The sequence below is a fragment of the Phacochoerus africanus genome, chromosome 10 (genome assembly GCF_016906955.1).
Source record: "Phacochoerus africanus isolate WHEZ1 chromosome 10, ROS_Pafr_v1, whole genome shotgun sequence".
NCBI classification, from domain to species: domain Eukaryota; kingdom Metazoa; phylum Chordata; class Mammalia; order Artiodactyla; family Suidae; genus Phacochoerus; species Phacochoerus africanus.
This window is the reverse complement of record NC_062553.1, coordinates 116,104,974-116,121,274: the sequence shown is the minus strand read 5'-3', so window position 1 is coordinate 116,121,274 and position 16,301 is coordinate 116,104,974. Positions and strand designations below refer to the sequence as shown.

At 37.3% G+C, this 16,301-nt stretch overlaps 1 protein-coding gene across 1 annotated transcript in view; it reads left to right on the top strand.

Annotated features, from left to right (window-relative positions):
- Nucleotides 1-16,301, top strand: part of ARHGEF38 (Rho guanine nucleotide exchange factor 38) — a 135,764-nt gene that overhangs the window by 89,207 nt on the left and 30,256 nt on the right. The window contains exons 4-5 of the mRNA XM_047799214.1: nucleotides 281-428; nucleotides 7,472-7,489. Coding sequence (XP_047655170.1) covers nucleotides 281-428; nucleotides 7,472-7,489 — 166 coding nt within the window. The remainder of the gene's footprint in view (nucleotides 1-280; nucleotides 429-7,471; nucleotides 7,490-16,301) is intronic.

Below are 16,301 nucleotides of genomic sequence, written 5' to 3'. Positions count from 1 at the left end.
AGAAAAATAGCTTTCTTTTGCTGCCCATCTCCACTAAGCTCCTTATCCTTTGTTTTATGAAAGAAGAGAAGGAAGGGATGAATAAGGAGAGAAGGGAAGGAGGAGGAAAGAAAGAAAAAAAAGAAAGAAAAATCATCCCCTCTGCGTCTTCCAATAACGAGGGCATAAAACGGGGCTCACCCAACTTTTTAACACTAGTCAATGTTGTCGAAAAATGAACATGTGAAGTGCCGGTTTGGTCTGACTTGATGTCATCTTGCCTTTGTTTTGCATTGATCAGGAGAAGTATTCTTACAGATTAAAGGGCCATTGGAAGATATTTATAAAATCTACTGTTATCAGCACGACGAAGCACACAGTGTACTGGAGTCCTATGAAAAGGAAGAGGAGCTCAAGCAACATTTGAGCCTCTGTATCCAGTCCTTAAAGTAAGGTCTTTTCAAATGCTGATTTCCATGCACTCTCAGTTGCCTAGCAGGGAACATTTTAACTGGATGTAGATGAAAGGTCTCACATAAATCCTATGTTTTATGAGGCTTGCTGGGAGCTCTACTTTGTGTTCTCTTCATGAAAAGCTGACATGCCAAAATCCCTGATTGACTTTTTTTTTTTCCCTGCGAGGATAACTAAAAATAACATGGGAGAAGATATGGGGCTCTGCAGAGATGGAAAAATGCAATATCAAAAAAATGAAACGTAGAAAAAAAGCCTCTCTTAAAGCTGTTGTTACTTGCCTGCTCCCACCTAGGTCAAGAATATGTGAGACAGCATGTGGTCATGGGAGCAGGTGAAATAATAAAGTTAGTGGGATGTCCCATGACCCTCCGAATGGCCCTTGCTGACCCCAAAGTCACTGTGGGGACCAAGGGAGATTGGCAAAGGCAAGTCAGCTCTGTTAGTCAGGAAAATTAGTCACGATGTCCTTCCTTATCCTTCATCATGGGTGAGAAGTATTACCTAATGTACACTTTTTTATCTGGAAGAAACATCTATTCTCTATAAAAATGTGAAAGAAAATATGAGAAAGCATGAATAAGATAAAAAAAGAACCCTTGTTATTCCATGTATTAATTCCTTGCTAGCCATGGATTAAAAAAATACAATTTGCATTTATTTTCTGACCTTATTTATAAGCATATATATAAATATGTGTTTGAGTTGATTCTTTTTTTCTTGGCTCCACTCTGAGGCATGTAGAAGTTCTTCAACCAAGGATCAAACCCCTGCCACAGCATCAACCCAAGCCTCTGCAATGGCAATGCTGGATCCTTAACCCATTGAGCCACAAGAGAACAACCTGAGTTGATGCTTTTAAACGGAATTGGTTTCTTACTGTGCATACATTTTCTACTGCATGAAGCCAAAATATCTGCCCTACTCCACATCTTACGCAGTAGTTCTATTTTGGTTCTTCACTTCTAAGGATTATCCATTGTCAAATGGTCTTGATTAGGCTAAGAATGAACCAAACAGAGAAAGTGGTGTATAAATCCATGCACACCAACCAGTATGATCCTCCTTTTTTACATACTCTATTGTAGGGGGCAAAAACGAGGGTCCTAATGGGGTGCAACTGAATTAAAGGGAAATCAGGAGGTTAAGTGAGATCCTCTGGAGAAAGTCTTTCCTGGCTAGAACTGGGACAGAAAATGAGTTTAAACTGTTCGCGACAAATTTCTTAAAATTAACTTTATTGCCCCCTACTGGTCATTAAGTTATTGCAGTTCTTTAACCATTTTTTTCCTGCTGTGGGTAAATAACTGTATTTTAAGTCACTAAATCACAGGCATTTATTCAATACTTGTGCTGTACCAAGGATAGTTCTGGTATAGACTTAGCCCCTGACCAAAAGGAGCTCAATGTGATCAGGTAATTCTTAAAGATAAGATGTGATGAGTAGTTAAGAGTTCACAATTTCTCCATTATTTGCTGTGTAGTTCAGTGTTAGCAAGTCAATAGACAAACCTTAAAGTTTGAAGTTGTATCCACCTTAATAAATTCATATGTTAGAAGCAACATCTATATTTACTTTTCCCCAGGGAGAAATAAGCTATTCTGGGTGTGAATGAACACATTTTCTACCTTAAACTAGTGGCAAGATCTAATCCAATAAATGTCTATCTTGAGCCATTTTCCTTTTTCAGTTTCTAGAAATAAAAGAGAGGAACCTTGGGAGTTCCCACTGTGGCTCAGTGGTAATGAACCCGACTAGCATCCATGAGGATGCAGGTTCGATCCCTGGCCTTTCTCAGTTTGTTAAGGGTTCAGCATGGCCATAAGCTGTGGTGTAGGTCGCAGGAATGGCTTGGATCTGGTGTGCGTAGGCCAGCAGCTGCAACTCTGATTCTACCCCTAGCCTGGGAACTTCCACATGCTGCAGGTGTAGCCCTACGGAGAAAAAAGCAAGAGAGAGAGAGAAAACTTATGGCAAGTGAATAAGTAGCATCTTGAATCACTTCAACTCCAACTCTAGGACTGGAGGTGCACACAGGGATAGGTTGTAGTTCATTTATTCTGGCATGTGCTTCTGACCAGAAGTGACCAGAAGTGGAGCTGTTGGTTCAGAGGAACATGAACAGTAGCTTAGTATTCATGCAGCTTTTGATTCCTAAGAGAAAGAAATTAACCATCCCAGAATGTGCCATTAGGCAGTATTTCTCAGTATCACACCCCCTACAAAGCAGATTTTAAAGGCAAAGGTAATTTTGTAACTTCATGAAGTTCTAATTACTGAAAACTATTTTCAGATCTAATGGCTTATTTGATCTTTTTTCTGAAAGCCTCCAGTTATGGCCTTAGGGATGTCCCAAATCTTGTATATTCTGCACCATTCTGATGTGAGGGAATAATTTCAAGCATTGGAAGGTGCTAAGGTTTAGAAAGCACAATATTCAAAAGAAGTAATATTGGGGAGGACTGTTTCTTAAGGGAAAGAAAATCAAAATAAAGTAGCTTAAGTTAGAGCTGTTTTCCCAAAAGTTGCCTCTCCATGAAAATCAAGTTAATGATGAATTGTACTGATCAGCCTGAAAGCTGAGAGCAGTAGAATTATTGACTTTACTTTAGTACTGACCTCAATTGTGCTAAGCTTTAAATTCTGAGAAACAGGTTTTCAAACAGGTTTATAGGCTGAAGAGAGTCTGGAACACCCTAAGGGCTTGGTTTCCCTTGCCAAGTAATCAGTCAAAGCTTTTACTGGGTCTCTGCCTTTTCCTTGTGGCTAAATAATGGAGCCCAAATGCACAGTTGCCAATTTCTAATGAATATTAGGTGTGGCCTCCATTTTCTACCATGCTGGGAGATATTGAAACAACTGGGTTTGAAGCAGTATCCACAAAAAGAGTGGCTTCATGTCTCAGAAGGTAAAGCAGATTTTAAAGCAACAAAGGTTGCATTTTACCCAATATTAAAATGTTTATTGAGGGCCTTATAAATATTTATTAAAAGTGCTAGATAGTGTAAAAATCATATATATATATGTATGTGTGTGTGTGTGTGTTTCTGCCTCCTGGTAACATACCTTCTAGTTGGTAGATCAACAAAACCATCTGGAAAGCTTAATAATAATACAAGAGTTAATTTAAATAACATAGCAAAAGCTGTCACGGAGAGGTTCAAGACTAATTCCCAAAAGGAGAGTTGAGCAATTTTCTGGTTCTGTAACAGACTTGAGCTCATAACCTCTGGCTATTCTTTGAAGCCCATTATCTTTCAATAGAGAAAATAATATTTGTATTCAGAAAATAATTTTGAATCCCTTTGAAACGTGAGGGCTGTGTTTCTTGCTGTGTGAGTTCCCCTGCATGGACCTACCAAGGATGTATATTAAAAGTGCAAATGTCGGGAGTTCCCGTTGTGGCTCAGTGGTTAATGAATCCAACTAGGAACCATGAGGTTGCAGGTTGGATGCCTGGCCTTGCTCAGTGGGTTAAGGATCCGGCGTTGCCGTGAGCTGTGGTGTAGGTCGCAGACACGGCTCAAATCTGGCATTGCTATAGCTGTGGTGTAGGCCAGCAGCTACAGCTCTGATCAGACTCCTAGCCTGAGAACCTCTATATGCCTCTGGGAGGCCCTTAAAAAAAAAAAAAAAAAAAGAGAGAGAGAGAAATCATGCCCCCTTCATTGGCTGCTTTTCCTGAATTTCACAGACTGTTTTTGTGACTGTAGATATAATCTAAGCAGTAATTTAAGCATTTGGAGACCTTAAGTCAGAAAAGACAATCCAGAAGCACAAAACCACATCTGCACTGATACACTATAAATTGGAAATCTGCAAGTTTTTAACTTATTAACTTATTCAGCAAAGGGTATTTACAGGGTCACATTAGTGATCTGTAAGATTACATGAAATAGTACAGTTTCTAAATTTAGTACAGTTTCTAAATTTAGGAAAGTTATTTGCTAAGGACCTGGTTACTTAGCCTCTTTGGGGTTATTTAAGGTTTGTGGTCTGTACAAGGAAACTGAAAAATAGAATAACTTTAAATGCAAGTGTAGCTACAATTAGAATAGACTTTCTGCAGCCTCCTTTTTGTCTGTTTTTCTAGTTATAAATACTAGCAAATCTCTGATGCCTTTCAGAGGCCCCACAGATTTGTTTATTTGTAATAGAAAAAGAATGAAGGGGCTTTTCCAAGTTTTTTTGGTAGGTAGCTGGAAGATACATTTCCAGCTTCATGTCTAGTTGTTGCAAATTGATCTACTGTTTTCTTCTTCCTGAGGCCACCATCCTCAGGAGGAAAATGTGTCACTTCTAGTCATCTGGGTGCTTTGGCTGCCCATATTATTGCCAAAGCTTCTCCACTCAGGGAGGAAGCTAAAGGCTCATGCAACAGGGCATCAAAGAAATAGTTTGCAATTTGTTCACCACATTTTATATTTCTTCATATTATTCTAGTGAGGTGTTCCAAGTAAAAATTAAAATCACTTTTGGAAATTCTTTCAGCTCCTTGTTATGTGGCAACATGTTTAAACAAAGAAGATATCCTTAGGGAATAGCCACTTAAAACTTTTGTTAATTCTGAGTCCAATTATAATGAGCCCATGAGGGTGGATGGTGTGGCGGTGGATGTATTAAGTTACTTTATCCCACAAAGGGGTAAATGGACACAGCTTAACTTCCTCCTTCCTGAAATGTCCTTGGCTAGGGTTAATTGTGGAAATGTTTTAGCCTAAAAGGGAGATTTTAAAAAGTGATGAGCAAACAAAAAGATGTTATAATGCAGGGCTGCTATTCCACTGCTCCAACTAGTTTTCCCTGGTGGAAAATCTCTTGGGTTCCTTTTCATAAGCTGTTATATTTACATTAAACAGTGTTTAATATATGTTATAATATTTAGGTTTTACTTGGTTGAAATAAATGAAACAGAAAGAGGAAAAAAAATGCCATGTCGTCTCCAGGAGTTAAAAGAACAATCTTTTCTTTTACCTTCAAAGTATGTTTTGGTTCCAAAATGATCACATTTTTTTCACTTGTTTTTGCAGAAAATTGCATTGTTGTTTTTTATTAAAATTCTGTCCCAAATTTTAGATCTATGGCTCACAGAGCAAAAGGAGAAAAGGAAATTCCTTTTTAGAAGGGGATAGAAATGGGGGAAAGAATGTGAACTTAATGGAAATGAATGGAAAGAAATATTGGGCAGGGGGTAGTGGTGGTACACTTACTTTCATGGAGGTAGAAGAGTTCTTCAAACAGCAGTTACTAATTGTCTAAAATTGTAGCACCTGCTGATTTTTAAAAATTTGTAATCCTCTGTTTGATTTCCAACTGGGAAGTTCTTGGATTCAGTAAAACCTCGTTATTCCAAGATGTCTAGGAATCCATTCATACAATATGTCTAGAGAGTGAAGGGATAATTGCTTTACATGTATGTATGCCACTGTTTTCCATAGGTATAAAGTGCTGGGATTAATTTTTTAAAAACTTATTAAGTCCATTAAAATTTATGAAATTCAGCACAGGTAGTTATTGATTTTTTTTCTCAATCATTGACTATGAAAGGACTATCTACTGTTATGTGGGGGGGGTCACAAAATTTTTTTGGATTGAAAACATTCATTGTATTCCAAAAGATTAGAAACCAGAGGTCAAAGTGCTCAGTTTATTAATACAGGTTACTACTTCATTTCTGTATAGCTACATGAGGCTTTTAGAGAAAAGTTTCTATTGCCTTTGTTCTTGACATTTAACTTGAAAGATTCCCACTGTTTTGTTGCTAAAATGGGTTGGTTTGACAAATACATTTTGTGTTCCTACCATGTACCACTTTTTTAGGTACTGGGGCTACAAGGGAGAAGAAAGGAGGCATAAATCCCTGCCCTCATTGGGATGGGGAGGGGAGAGATAGAAAATAAACCAAACAAATATATAGTGTATAGAAAGTGACAAAGCATTTTGGAGAGAAATAAAGCAGGGAATGAGGATAAAGCGAGTACAGTGGGTGGAATTCCTATCATGGTGCAGCTGGAACAAATCCGACTAGGAACCATGAGGTTGTGGGTTCCATCCCTGGCCTCGCTCAGTGGGTTAAGGATCCGGCTTTGCCGCGAGCTGTGGTGTAGGTCACAGACATGGCTTGGATCCCAAGTAGCTGTGGCTTTAGTGTAGGCTGGTGGCAACAGCTCTGATTGGACCCCTAGCTTGGGAACTTCCAGATGCAGTGGGTGCGGTCCTAAAAACACAAAAGACAGAAAAAAAGAAGAGTACAGTGGGAAGCAGGGTACAATGTTTAAAAGGTGGTCATCGAAGGCTTGACTGGGAAGAGGCATTTGAGCAAAGACCTGAAGGAGCTAAAGAGGAGAGACCCATATAAATAAATACCTGGAGGTAGAGTACGCAGGCAAGTGTCAGGACCTTAAGGCAGGAGCCTGCCTGCAGGTTTTGAAAAGAACAAGGAGGCCTGTGTGGTTGCCCCAGATGGGGAGTAGCTGAAAAGTAGGAAATGAGGTAGAGAAGAGGATGGAGGAGAGGCAGATCACCCCTCTAGTTTGGCTCGAGCACAACGGGGGAAGCCGCAAAAACTAGCAATGCCAAGTGAAAGATTTTGTGGGCATCACCTCATTGAACAGGTGAATTATTTATAATCTGCCTAACAGAGCACTTGATAGTCGTTTTCTATGAGTCAATTACACTTTCCTTTGTAAACTTGTAATCTCAGCTTCTCCTGTTACTGTGGTTAATAGATTCTTTTCATAATATAAACAAAATTTGACGTTTAAATCCATTTTCAAATGATCAAAATTTACTAATTCTAACATGGGAATTAACAGTTCTTAACTTCATATAAAGTGGAAACAAATAGATAAAAATAAAGCATCAGGGTCATGATTATAAAATACCGAACCAATTCTATAGAACATTCATGAAAGTGATATTATTTTATGTAATTAAAATTTAGACTTTTATAATGTTTGCTTATTCCCTAAATACCTGGATTTACATGAACTTACTTTTTCCCCCCTTCTTTTACAGGAAAATATACATGCAAGAGTAAGTACTTTTATTTAAATAATATCAAATGTAAAAATCATGGGGAAAAGCTGTTGACTATTTCCATGCAAATTAGAATTTTTAGTTTTTATATTCATGTTTATTACTTTTAATAAATGAGTCAAGATTTCAAAGACATTTACCCTAGACCTTGTTGGCGCATTTATTTCCAATTTGTCTGAGATGATCGTACGTATTAAATTATTATTACATGTACCTTATTAAACTTTTTAGAAGAAACTTGGGGTATAGTTTACTTAAACCACAAGCTTGTTGGTGCCAGGAACTCTTTGGGAACTGTTCATCACACATATGTTTAGAAACCTTAATATGTCCAAAAATGCTTCTTCCTAAGAACAGCATTAAAGATTCTCAGATTAACACCATAATGTTTTTGATGGTTACATAGATTAATGTAGAAAAGAAAAGATTCTTTATGCATTGGAGCCAAATATTTGATTCTGTCTCATTTGGGCTCTGATTTACAAAGAAAAGAATTATGCACACATACATAGCATGAAAAAGAAACATTTCATTTCTTTAATAAATGAAATAATTTGTCACTAGGACAATGTAGAAATATCTTATAAAAGCAACACACACATACACACAGTTTGCAAGATGTTTACTCGTATAGAAGAAAAGCACGTCGAACCTGACTAATACTGAAAAGATCATGACAAATATGAACTCAAATTTACCAGGACTTAAAAAGCACATTTGCCTTAGCATGGTCAGGAACTAAGATCCTGAGTTCCTAGTCTGTTTGTGTATTTGCTTCTGTGTGTGTGTCTGTGTCTGTGTGTGTATTTTAAACCCCTGAAACTTTACATCAAAAAATACAAAATTTCCAAAATAAAAACCGTATTAATTTAAGCTCCAAGTATCTGCTATTCATGCTATGGTAATCAGGTACCACATAGGAGACCTGTAGACTAAGGCTTTATACCTCAGCCAAGCTGAGAAGTCAGTTTTTGTTTTTGTTTTTTTGTTTGTTTGTTTTTGTCTCTTTAAGGCCACACCTGAGGCATATGGAAATTCCCAGGCTGGGATGGAATCGGAGCTATAGCTGCCGACCTATGCCATAGCCACAGCAATGCCAGATCTGAGCCGCGTCTGCAACCTACACTCACAGCAATGCCAGATCCTTAACACACTGAGTCAGGCTAGGGATCGAACCCACATCCTCCTAGATACTAGTCAGGTTCATTACCACTGAGCCATGATGGGAATTCCAAGAAGTTAGTTTTGGACATTCCAAAAAAGCGCCCAGTTCTCTCACTTTTCTTTCGAAAGGAAAAAGAGATCCAATAGTATAAACAGATATGAGTAGATTTGTTCAAGATCATTTGCATTTGAAGAGGAACATAACAGAAGAGGGCCTTTTGGTCCTTTTACACACCAGAGCCTTCCTGGCTTCTGTGACTGTTCATGGAGTTGGAGGGGTGGGCCATCACTGTCTCATTAGACAGCCCCTGGCTCTGTGCTTAGGACTGGGGATTCATAGCTGAGTAATGAGGATGAGCTTCATATACTCCAAATTCTACTTAGATTTCATTTCCTAGAGCTTAGGTTTTTATAACCAAAGACAGAGAGAGAGAGATTGTTTCAGAGAAGGAAAGCGAGCAATTCTTTTACTACATTAGCATGAAAGGCTCCTATATGCAAAATACTTTAACCAAACAGTATATCATATTGAAATGCTCGCTTAAGAAAGTGCACTAGCTTTTGTGGCAGTCCTGCTGTGTGAGAGCTTGCAGGCTGTGGATGTCCCCTCTAGCCTATTCTATACGTCAAGAACTCGAAAAGAGGGAGAGAAATCACAGCGTGGGCTGGGTGAACATCAAAGCCACGTTTGCCATGAGTTATTTTCCTTCCTGTTTCTCTTCTTCGGGTCAGGAGGCATACATGCTGCTACATAAAAGGGTAAAAGGCAATGTCAAGAGCTATGTAATTGCTGGACTCCTTAGCAGCTGAGGCCAAGAATGTCACAGCCAAGAGGCATGCATTTACGAGATGTGTGTTTAAAATGGTTTCAAAAAAAAAAAAAATCTCTTACTTACGGAAACTGAAAATTGTCTTTTTCCCCACAATCTATATTTTAAAAATACAAAGATATTTATAACTTCTAAAACATCTACTTTGAATTATCATCTTATGCAAACATCAAAGATGGTACTAAAGTGACAAGAATCATAGAATCTCCCCCGAAAAATCACCTGATTCAAGTCCCATGTTCTAAAGAAGGAAAAACATACCTACTCTAAATTTAATGACCACCAGAAATGCACTGTTTTAGCTTCATTATTTATACTTTTCTTTTCTTTTTTTCTTTTGGGCTGCACCTGTGGTATATGGAAGTTCCCAGGATAGGGGTTAAATCAGAGCTACAGCCACCAGCCTACACCACAGCTATTGCAACATGGGCTCCAACCTGTGACTGCAACCTACACCACAGCTCACTGCAACGCTGGATCCTCAACCCACTGAGTGAGGCCAGGGATCAAACCCACATCCTCATGGATACTAGTTGGGTTCATTACCGCTGAGCCATGAAGGGAATTTCTTCACTATTTACACTTTTCTTTATGTGTTCTCTGTCTGACCAGCTATTCCCACCTTTGGATCTCAGGCTTTTAATCCATCTCAAAATGCTCTACGTTATTTTTAAGTTTTTTGTTTTTTCAAATCATTGAAGGAACACTGAAAAATATAGAAAACCAAAATAAAGATAGTAAAGACTGTTAGTAATCATCTTCCAGAGTGAACTATTTGAACATTACATGAGTCCTCACTTCCCTTCGATTTTTATCTCTACATAGATACATACTGACTAAAACAGGACAGCTATATATTTGCTGAATGTCAGCTTCCTACCTCTTCATCAATACATCATGGACATCTTTCTGTGTCAGTGAATATAAATCCACATTGCTTTATGGCTGCATGATAGTCTATCTGATGTATATGCCATGATTTAGTTTACCAAACCCTTACAGATATTTGAATTGTGTCTATCTTGCAAAGACTGACTTTATGTATTCATTCTTTTTTTTTTGTCTTTTTGTCTTTTTTGTTGTTGTTGTTGCTATTTCTTGGGCCGATCCCTCGGCATATGGAGGTTCCCAGGCTAGGGGTTGAATCGGAGCTGTAGCCACCGGCCCACGCCAGAGCCACAGCAACGCGGGATCCGAGCCGCGTCTGCAACCTACACCACAGCTCACGCCAACGCCGGATCGTTAACCCACTGAGCAAGGGCAGGGACAGAACCCGCAACCTCATGGTTCCTAGTCGGATTCGTTACCCACTGCACCACGACGGGAACTCCTGTATTCATTCTTATATGTGATCTTTGTACAATGATTTGATTATTTTCTTAGGATGATTTTCTACAAGTGGAATTGCTAGATCAAAGGGCTTTTGATACTTATTGCTAGAAAATTTAAGAAAAGTTGAACTAATATGTAGTCCCACTACCATATATGAGTTGTCCATTTATCTACTACTTGCTAGCACTGGGAACAATTACTATATGAATCTTTACAACTTTTGGCAATGTAATAGGCCAAAAATCATGTTGTATTGTTTTAGTTTCCATTAAAAATAATCTTGAGCGTGTTCACGTATGTTTGACCATTTGCATCTCATCTCTAATGAATTATCTTTTTTATTGATTATTCATGTTTCTTGAGATGCTTCTTCTAATTAATTCACAATGGTTCTTTAATTAGCAAATGTATTGTCCTTTATCTTATGTACTATAAACATTTTTCCAGCTTATCATTTGATTTCAACATAGTGTATAGCTGCTTCTGTTCTTGTTAAATGTTAAAATGGATTTATCACCTTTTCCTACTGTGGCTTTTGGATTTTATGTCTTGCTTAGAAAATACAAGTTTGTTTTTAAATTGTAATCCCATGTTTTCCTCAAGATCTTGTATAGTTTCATTTTTAACATTGAAATCTTTGGTCTCTTAAGAAATTATTCAGGTGTAAAGAATCCATTCTTAGTATATTTTCTTTATGGCTCCCACAGTACCTGATATTGAATAGTTCCCTTTTTTCCCACTGAGTGGGTATGTCATAAGTACTTAATTTCCATACATAATTGTATTTATTTCTTGATTTTTCTATTTTGTGCTAATCATTTGTCCATATATGTACCCATCCCAACCTGCTTTCAGTTTTGCAGCTTCATATTTTAATATCAGGTATAATTCATCTCAGCTCAGTACTCTTCAGAATTTTCTTGAATATTCTCGCATACTTCTTTCTTTAAAATCTTTCTCTTTTGTTAAAACTATATCAACCCATGATTTAAAAAACCAAATAGTTTTACAGGACTTAAGAAAAATCATGGCCCCTCTTATACCTGCCCCTAAATGTTCTTCATCAGAACACAAGCATTTTTACTACCGTTTAGCTGTTTTGGTATTTATCTTTATCACTCTAAAAACATGTTTCATTTTTCTTTTTTAGATATATGTATTGACTTCCCTTTGTAGAAGACAAGAATTTGTCTCTCCTATCTGATCTGCACACACACCCTTCCATCTCTCCATTCTATGTATTTACATTGTAATCTGGGTTAGAGCAATAATCAGTGTTTGAGTTATTATACCTCAGTAAATTTCTTTTCAGAGCTAAACCTTGGAATAAACTTTGATTACTTGTTTTTCTGAGAGTAAACTATTGCCTTAAATCACTTTTTCTTAGTTTTCTTTGTACTAATCACTCATGCCAAACTCTCAGCCAGTCATCCTCAAGACAATCAGATGAATTTTGTTTATTATTAATTTCAATAATTATTTGAAAAAAAGCCTCTCCCAGAGCCTTCAGACCTACTGGGTTTGGACTAGTGACACCGGGCATAACTGCCTTTCAGGAACTCCCTCCCATCATCTGGAGTTTCTCTTTGCCTCCTTCCTGTTTTTAGTAGATGACATCCTTCAATAGTTTCCTCTCTTCGTTGAAGAATCCATGGAAGGAATTCCTGGCTCTGCAGTAACGAACCCGACTATTATCCATGAGGATGCAGGTTCAATCCCTGGCTTCACTCAGTAGGTTAAGGATCTGATGTTGCCACAAGCTGTGGTGTAGGTTGCAGATGCAGCTCAAATCCCATGTTGCCTTAGCTGTGGCATAGGCTGGCAGCTGCAGCTCTGATTCAACCCCTAGCTCAGGAACGTCCATGTGCCACGGGAGTGGCCCTAAAAAAGTGCATGGAAAGTAAAATTTTAAGACTTTTATATCCCAAAGATCTTCATTTCATCCTTACACTTGATTTACATAGTTTGATTTGGTATAGAATTCTAAGGTGAAAATCATTCATCAGATCATCTTCCCAATATAAAGGTAATTCCTTGTTTCAGATTTTTCAGTGTTGCTACAAGAAATCTAAAGGTTTTTCTGATTCCTTTTGTTTGTACCTGTTTAGTTTACCTTTTTTCTAGGAATGATAGGAGACTTTTCTCTTTGTCCCCAAAAGTCTGATGTTTCATGAATTCCAAGGTGTGAGTCCATTTCATCCATTGTGCTGTGTACCCAACGAGTTCGTTCAACCAGCCAATTCATGTTCTTTCCTTGAATTATTTCACTGATGATTTTCTCCCCATATGTGTTCTGTTCTCTCTTTCTGAGACTCTTATTATTTCTATATTGGACCTCCTAGACTGGCCCTCTAATTTTCTTATATTTTTCTTCCATTTTTTTATCCCTTTATATTTTTTGCTCTCTGTGGAAACTTCCTGAACATTTTCTCCAACACGTGTGAGTTTTTATTTCTGCTATTATTTTTAATGTCCAAGAGCCCTTTCTTGGTCCATCAAATGATCTGTTATTTGTATAGTGCCCTAAGGATTAAGCTGTTTCTTAAATAGTCTTTCAACAAGTCCTTCTTATTTTAATCCCTACTCCCCTCTCTCTTCACTTTCATAGGTTCTCAAGGACTCTAATTAATGAATCCTTGGAAGAGTGATTAAATCATTGCTTCTCCACATTACTGGTTCTTTAAGGTCTGCTATATCAATTACTCTTCATTCCTCTCCTTTACATCTTCTAAACCTTGTTACTAGTTTTACATTTATTTTCAAAGCTATTTGTGGGGTGATGGTAGGGGATGTCCACAGCATGTGGAAGCTCCTAGGCCAGGGATTGAACCTGTGTCACAGCAGTGACCCAGGCCACAGCAGTGACAACACCAGATCCTAATCTACTGTGCCACAAGGGAACTCCTGAAAGCTATCTTTAAGTTATGACAAATATTGTTTATTATTTGTGTAGCAATATACAGTTTCTTCTAAAATTGACCTAAGATGTTTTAAAAGGAGAGTAAGCTCAAAAAAATCAGTAGCAGTACAGATGGTTTTTATCTTCTGTAAAAGAAATGTTAAATTTAGGATACTTGTGTCCATAAAATAGAGGAGATTCAAAGTAATGTAATCAATAGTTACATGATTCGTTTTCTCTCATTTTCTCCAATTTTTTTTTCTGCTGTCATTCATAGTTTTATGTTGTTTAAATATCATTTGACTTTTCATTGAACAACTGTTTTCCTTTATTTGACATGGAGTTCTTTATTGCAAAACTGGATGCTGCTAAAACAGAGGCAGCTGTGTTTACTTCATTTTGTAACAGTCCCAATATTAATTTGTAATGAGATTAGTGTAGTTACTTTTTAGTACTAAATATTTGCCAAAGTATTCATGATAAGACAGAGGAATATGAAACAGAATTGCAAATAATAATTACCTTAGTTTTCAGCACAATATGTATGGAGAATTGATACAGACTTGGTTACTTTCTATAGGGGTGGCATGTGATAGCTGGTCGCTTGGCTGGGCTGGGTTACATCCCACATAAGACTCTGCTTCACACAGTTGGCAGAACTCGGTCTTATTGGGAGGGATTAGATGAGGTGAGTTGGGTGGCATGAATGCCTGGAGTGTCATTATCTAGTAGCACATCCTCTATTTCTCCTTCCACACTGCTCCTCTGTGTGATGCAGATATCAGAATATCATTGCTCATCACTTGGGCAACTGTCCAAAGTGCACATCTAAAGACAAAAGCGTCGGGGAGATTTCTTACTTTTGAGAAAGGATTTTAAAAATATTTGCATTTGTGATGCTTTTAAGAGAAAGAGTCATCATTTATAATTGTTATTATTGTCATTTGTAACCCAAAAGGTAGAGAATAGAACTTCGATGGCAAAAAGTGATACAAAAGGAAGTAATGAAAGGATTTGGACACAACTGAAGGGTCTATGTTGATTTTTTGGAGGGGGGGGGTGTCGGGGGGACAGAATGTGATAAGCGAGAAAGGGTAGCTCAGAGATACAAGTATATCCTTCAATATATCTGGGGATTCACTTTTTTGTATTTTAAAAATTTAATTGTAATATCAACTATACTTCAACAAAGTTTTTTAAAAGTATAACTGAGTCAGCTTGCTATACAGCAGAAATTAATACATTTGAAATCAACTATATGTCAATAAATTTTTATTTTATTTTGATTTTAAATGATTTTTATTTTTTTCCATTATAGCTGGTTTACAGTGCTCTGTCAATTTTCTGCTGTACAGCATGGTGACCCAGTAACACATATATGTATACATTCTTTTTTCTCACATTATCATGCTCCATCATAAGTGACTAGATATAGTTCCCAATGCTATACACCAGGATCTATACTTGAATAAATTTTTTAAAAGTAGAAAAATTTAAAAATATGTCTACAATGGGCTACACTGATAAACTATGTTAGTAAACGAGTTTTGTTTGATTGAGTTGTTTGATTCTATCTATACTTTGATGGCATTTTCGGTGATTTTTAGAAGATTAAAATAACCAGTGTTAATAGTAAAAAGAAAACTCAGAAGAAATTCTGATCATATTCATTTGGATAATATGATTTCTTCTGGTAAAGTTAATACCTTCTATTAAATTTTGATTCAAGTAATTATTTCTATTTACATGGCTACAACATTGTATTGTTCCAGAATTTCTGTTTAAGATATATAAGGATGTTGCCTTCATATTCAAAAGTTCTGCTGCTGATATACCATCAGTTAGAAAATATCTTTTGTTATTATTTTTAAGTTATCATAATAGATTTGCATCTTCCCCCATGCACTTCACCTAGTCCTTTGGAAACATCTCGCTCTCCCTCTCTCCCTTGTCTCCTTACCTCCCTTCTTTTTTTTTTTTTTCTTTCCCCATCTTTTTAGGGATGCACCCATGGCATATGAAATTTCCAGGCTAGGGGTCAAATCGGAGTTGTAGCCACAGCCACAAATCCAGATCCAAGCTGTGCCTGTGATCTACATACAACACAGCTCACAGTAACCACAGCTCACAGTGACGCCAGATCCTTAACCCTGAGGATTAAGGGATCAAAGCTGCGTCCTCATGGATACTAGTCAGATTCATTTCTGCTAAGCCATGATGGGAACTCCCTTACCTCCCTTCTTCCCTTCCTTAGTAGATTTGGTGCAGATGAATAGAAAGTACAAGATAAATTGCATTAAAGCAAATCTTTACTTCCTTGAAAATCTTTAATACTTATTTTGGTTTTCCTTAAACAAAAGGTTGCCTTTTGGTATGCTTCAGTCTTTGCCTCTATTACAGTAGGATCATTTTCTCAGCATGTGAATAAAATTCCTCAGTCATTTATTCAGGACCAATATGCATTTTGTGGAGGAAAAGTTCAATATAAAGTAATATCACATTACAGAAAATCTGAGAAATCAATCACTTAAATCTTTAAATATTCACTGGGAGAATACTAGATGTCATGCTGGAGAAATAGTGG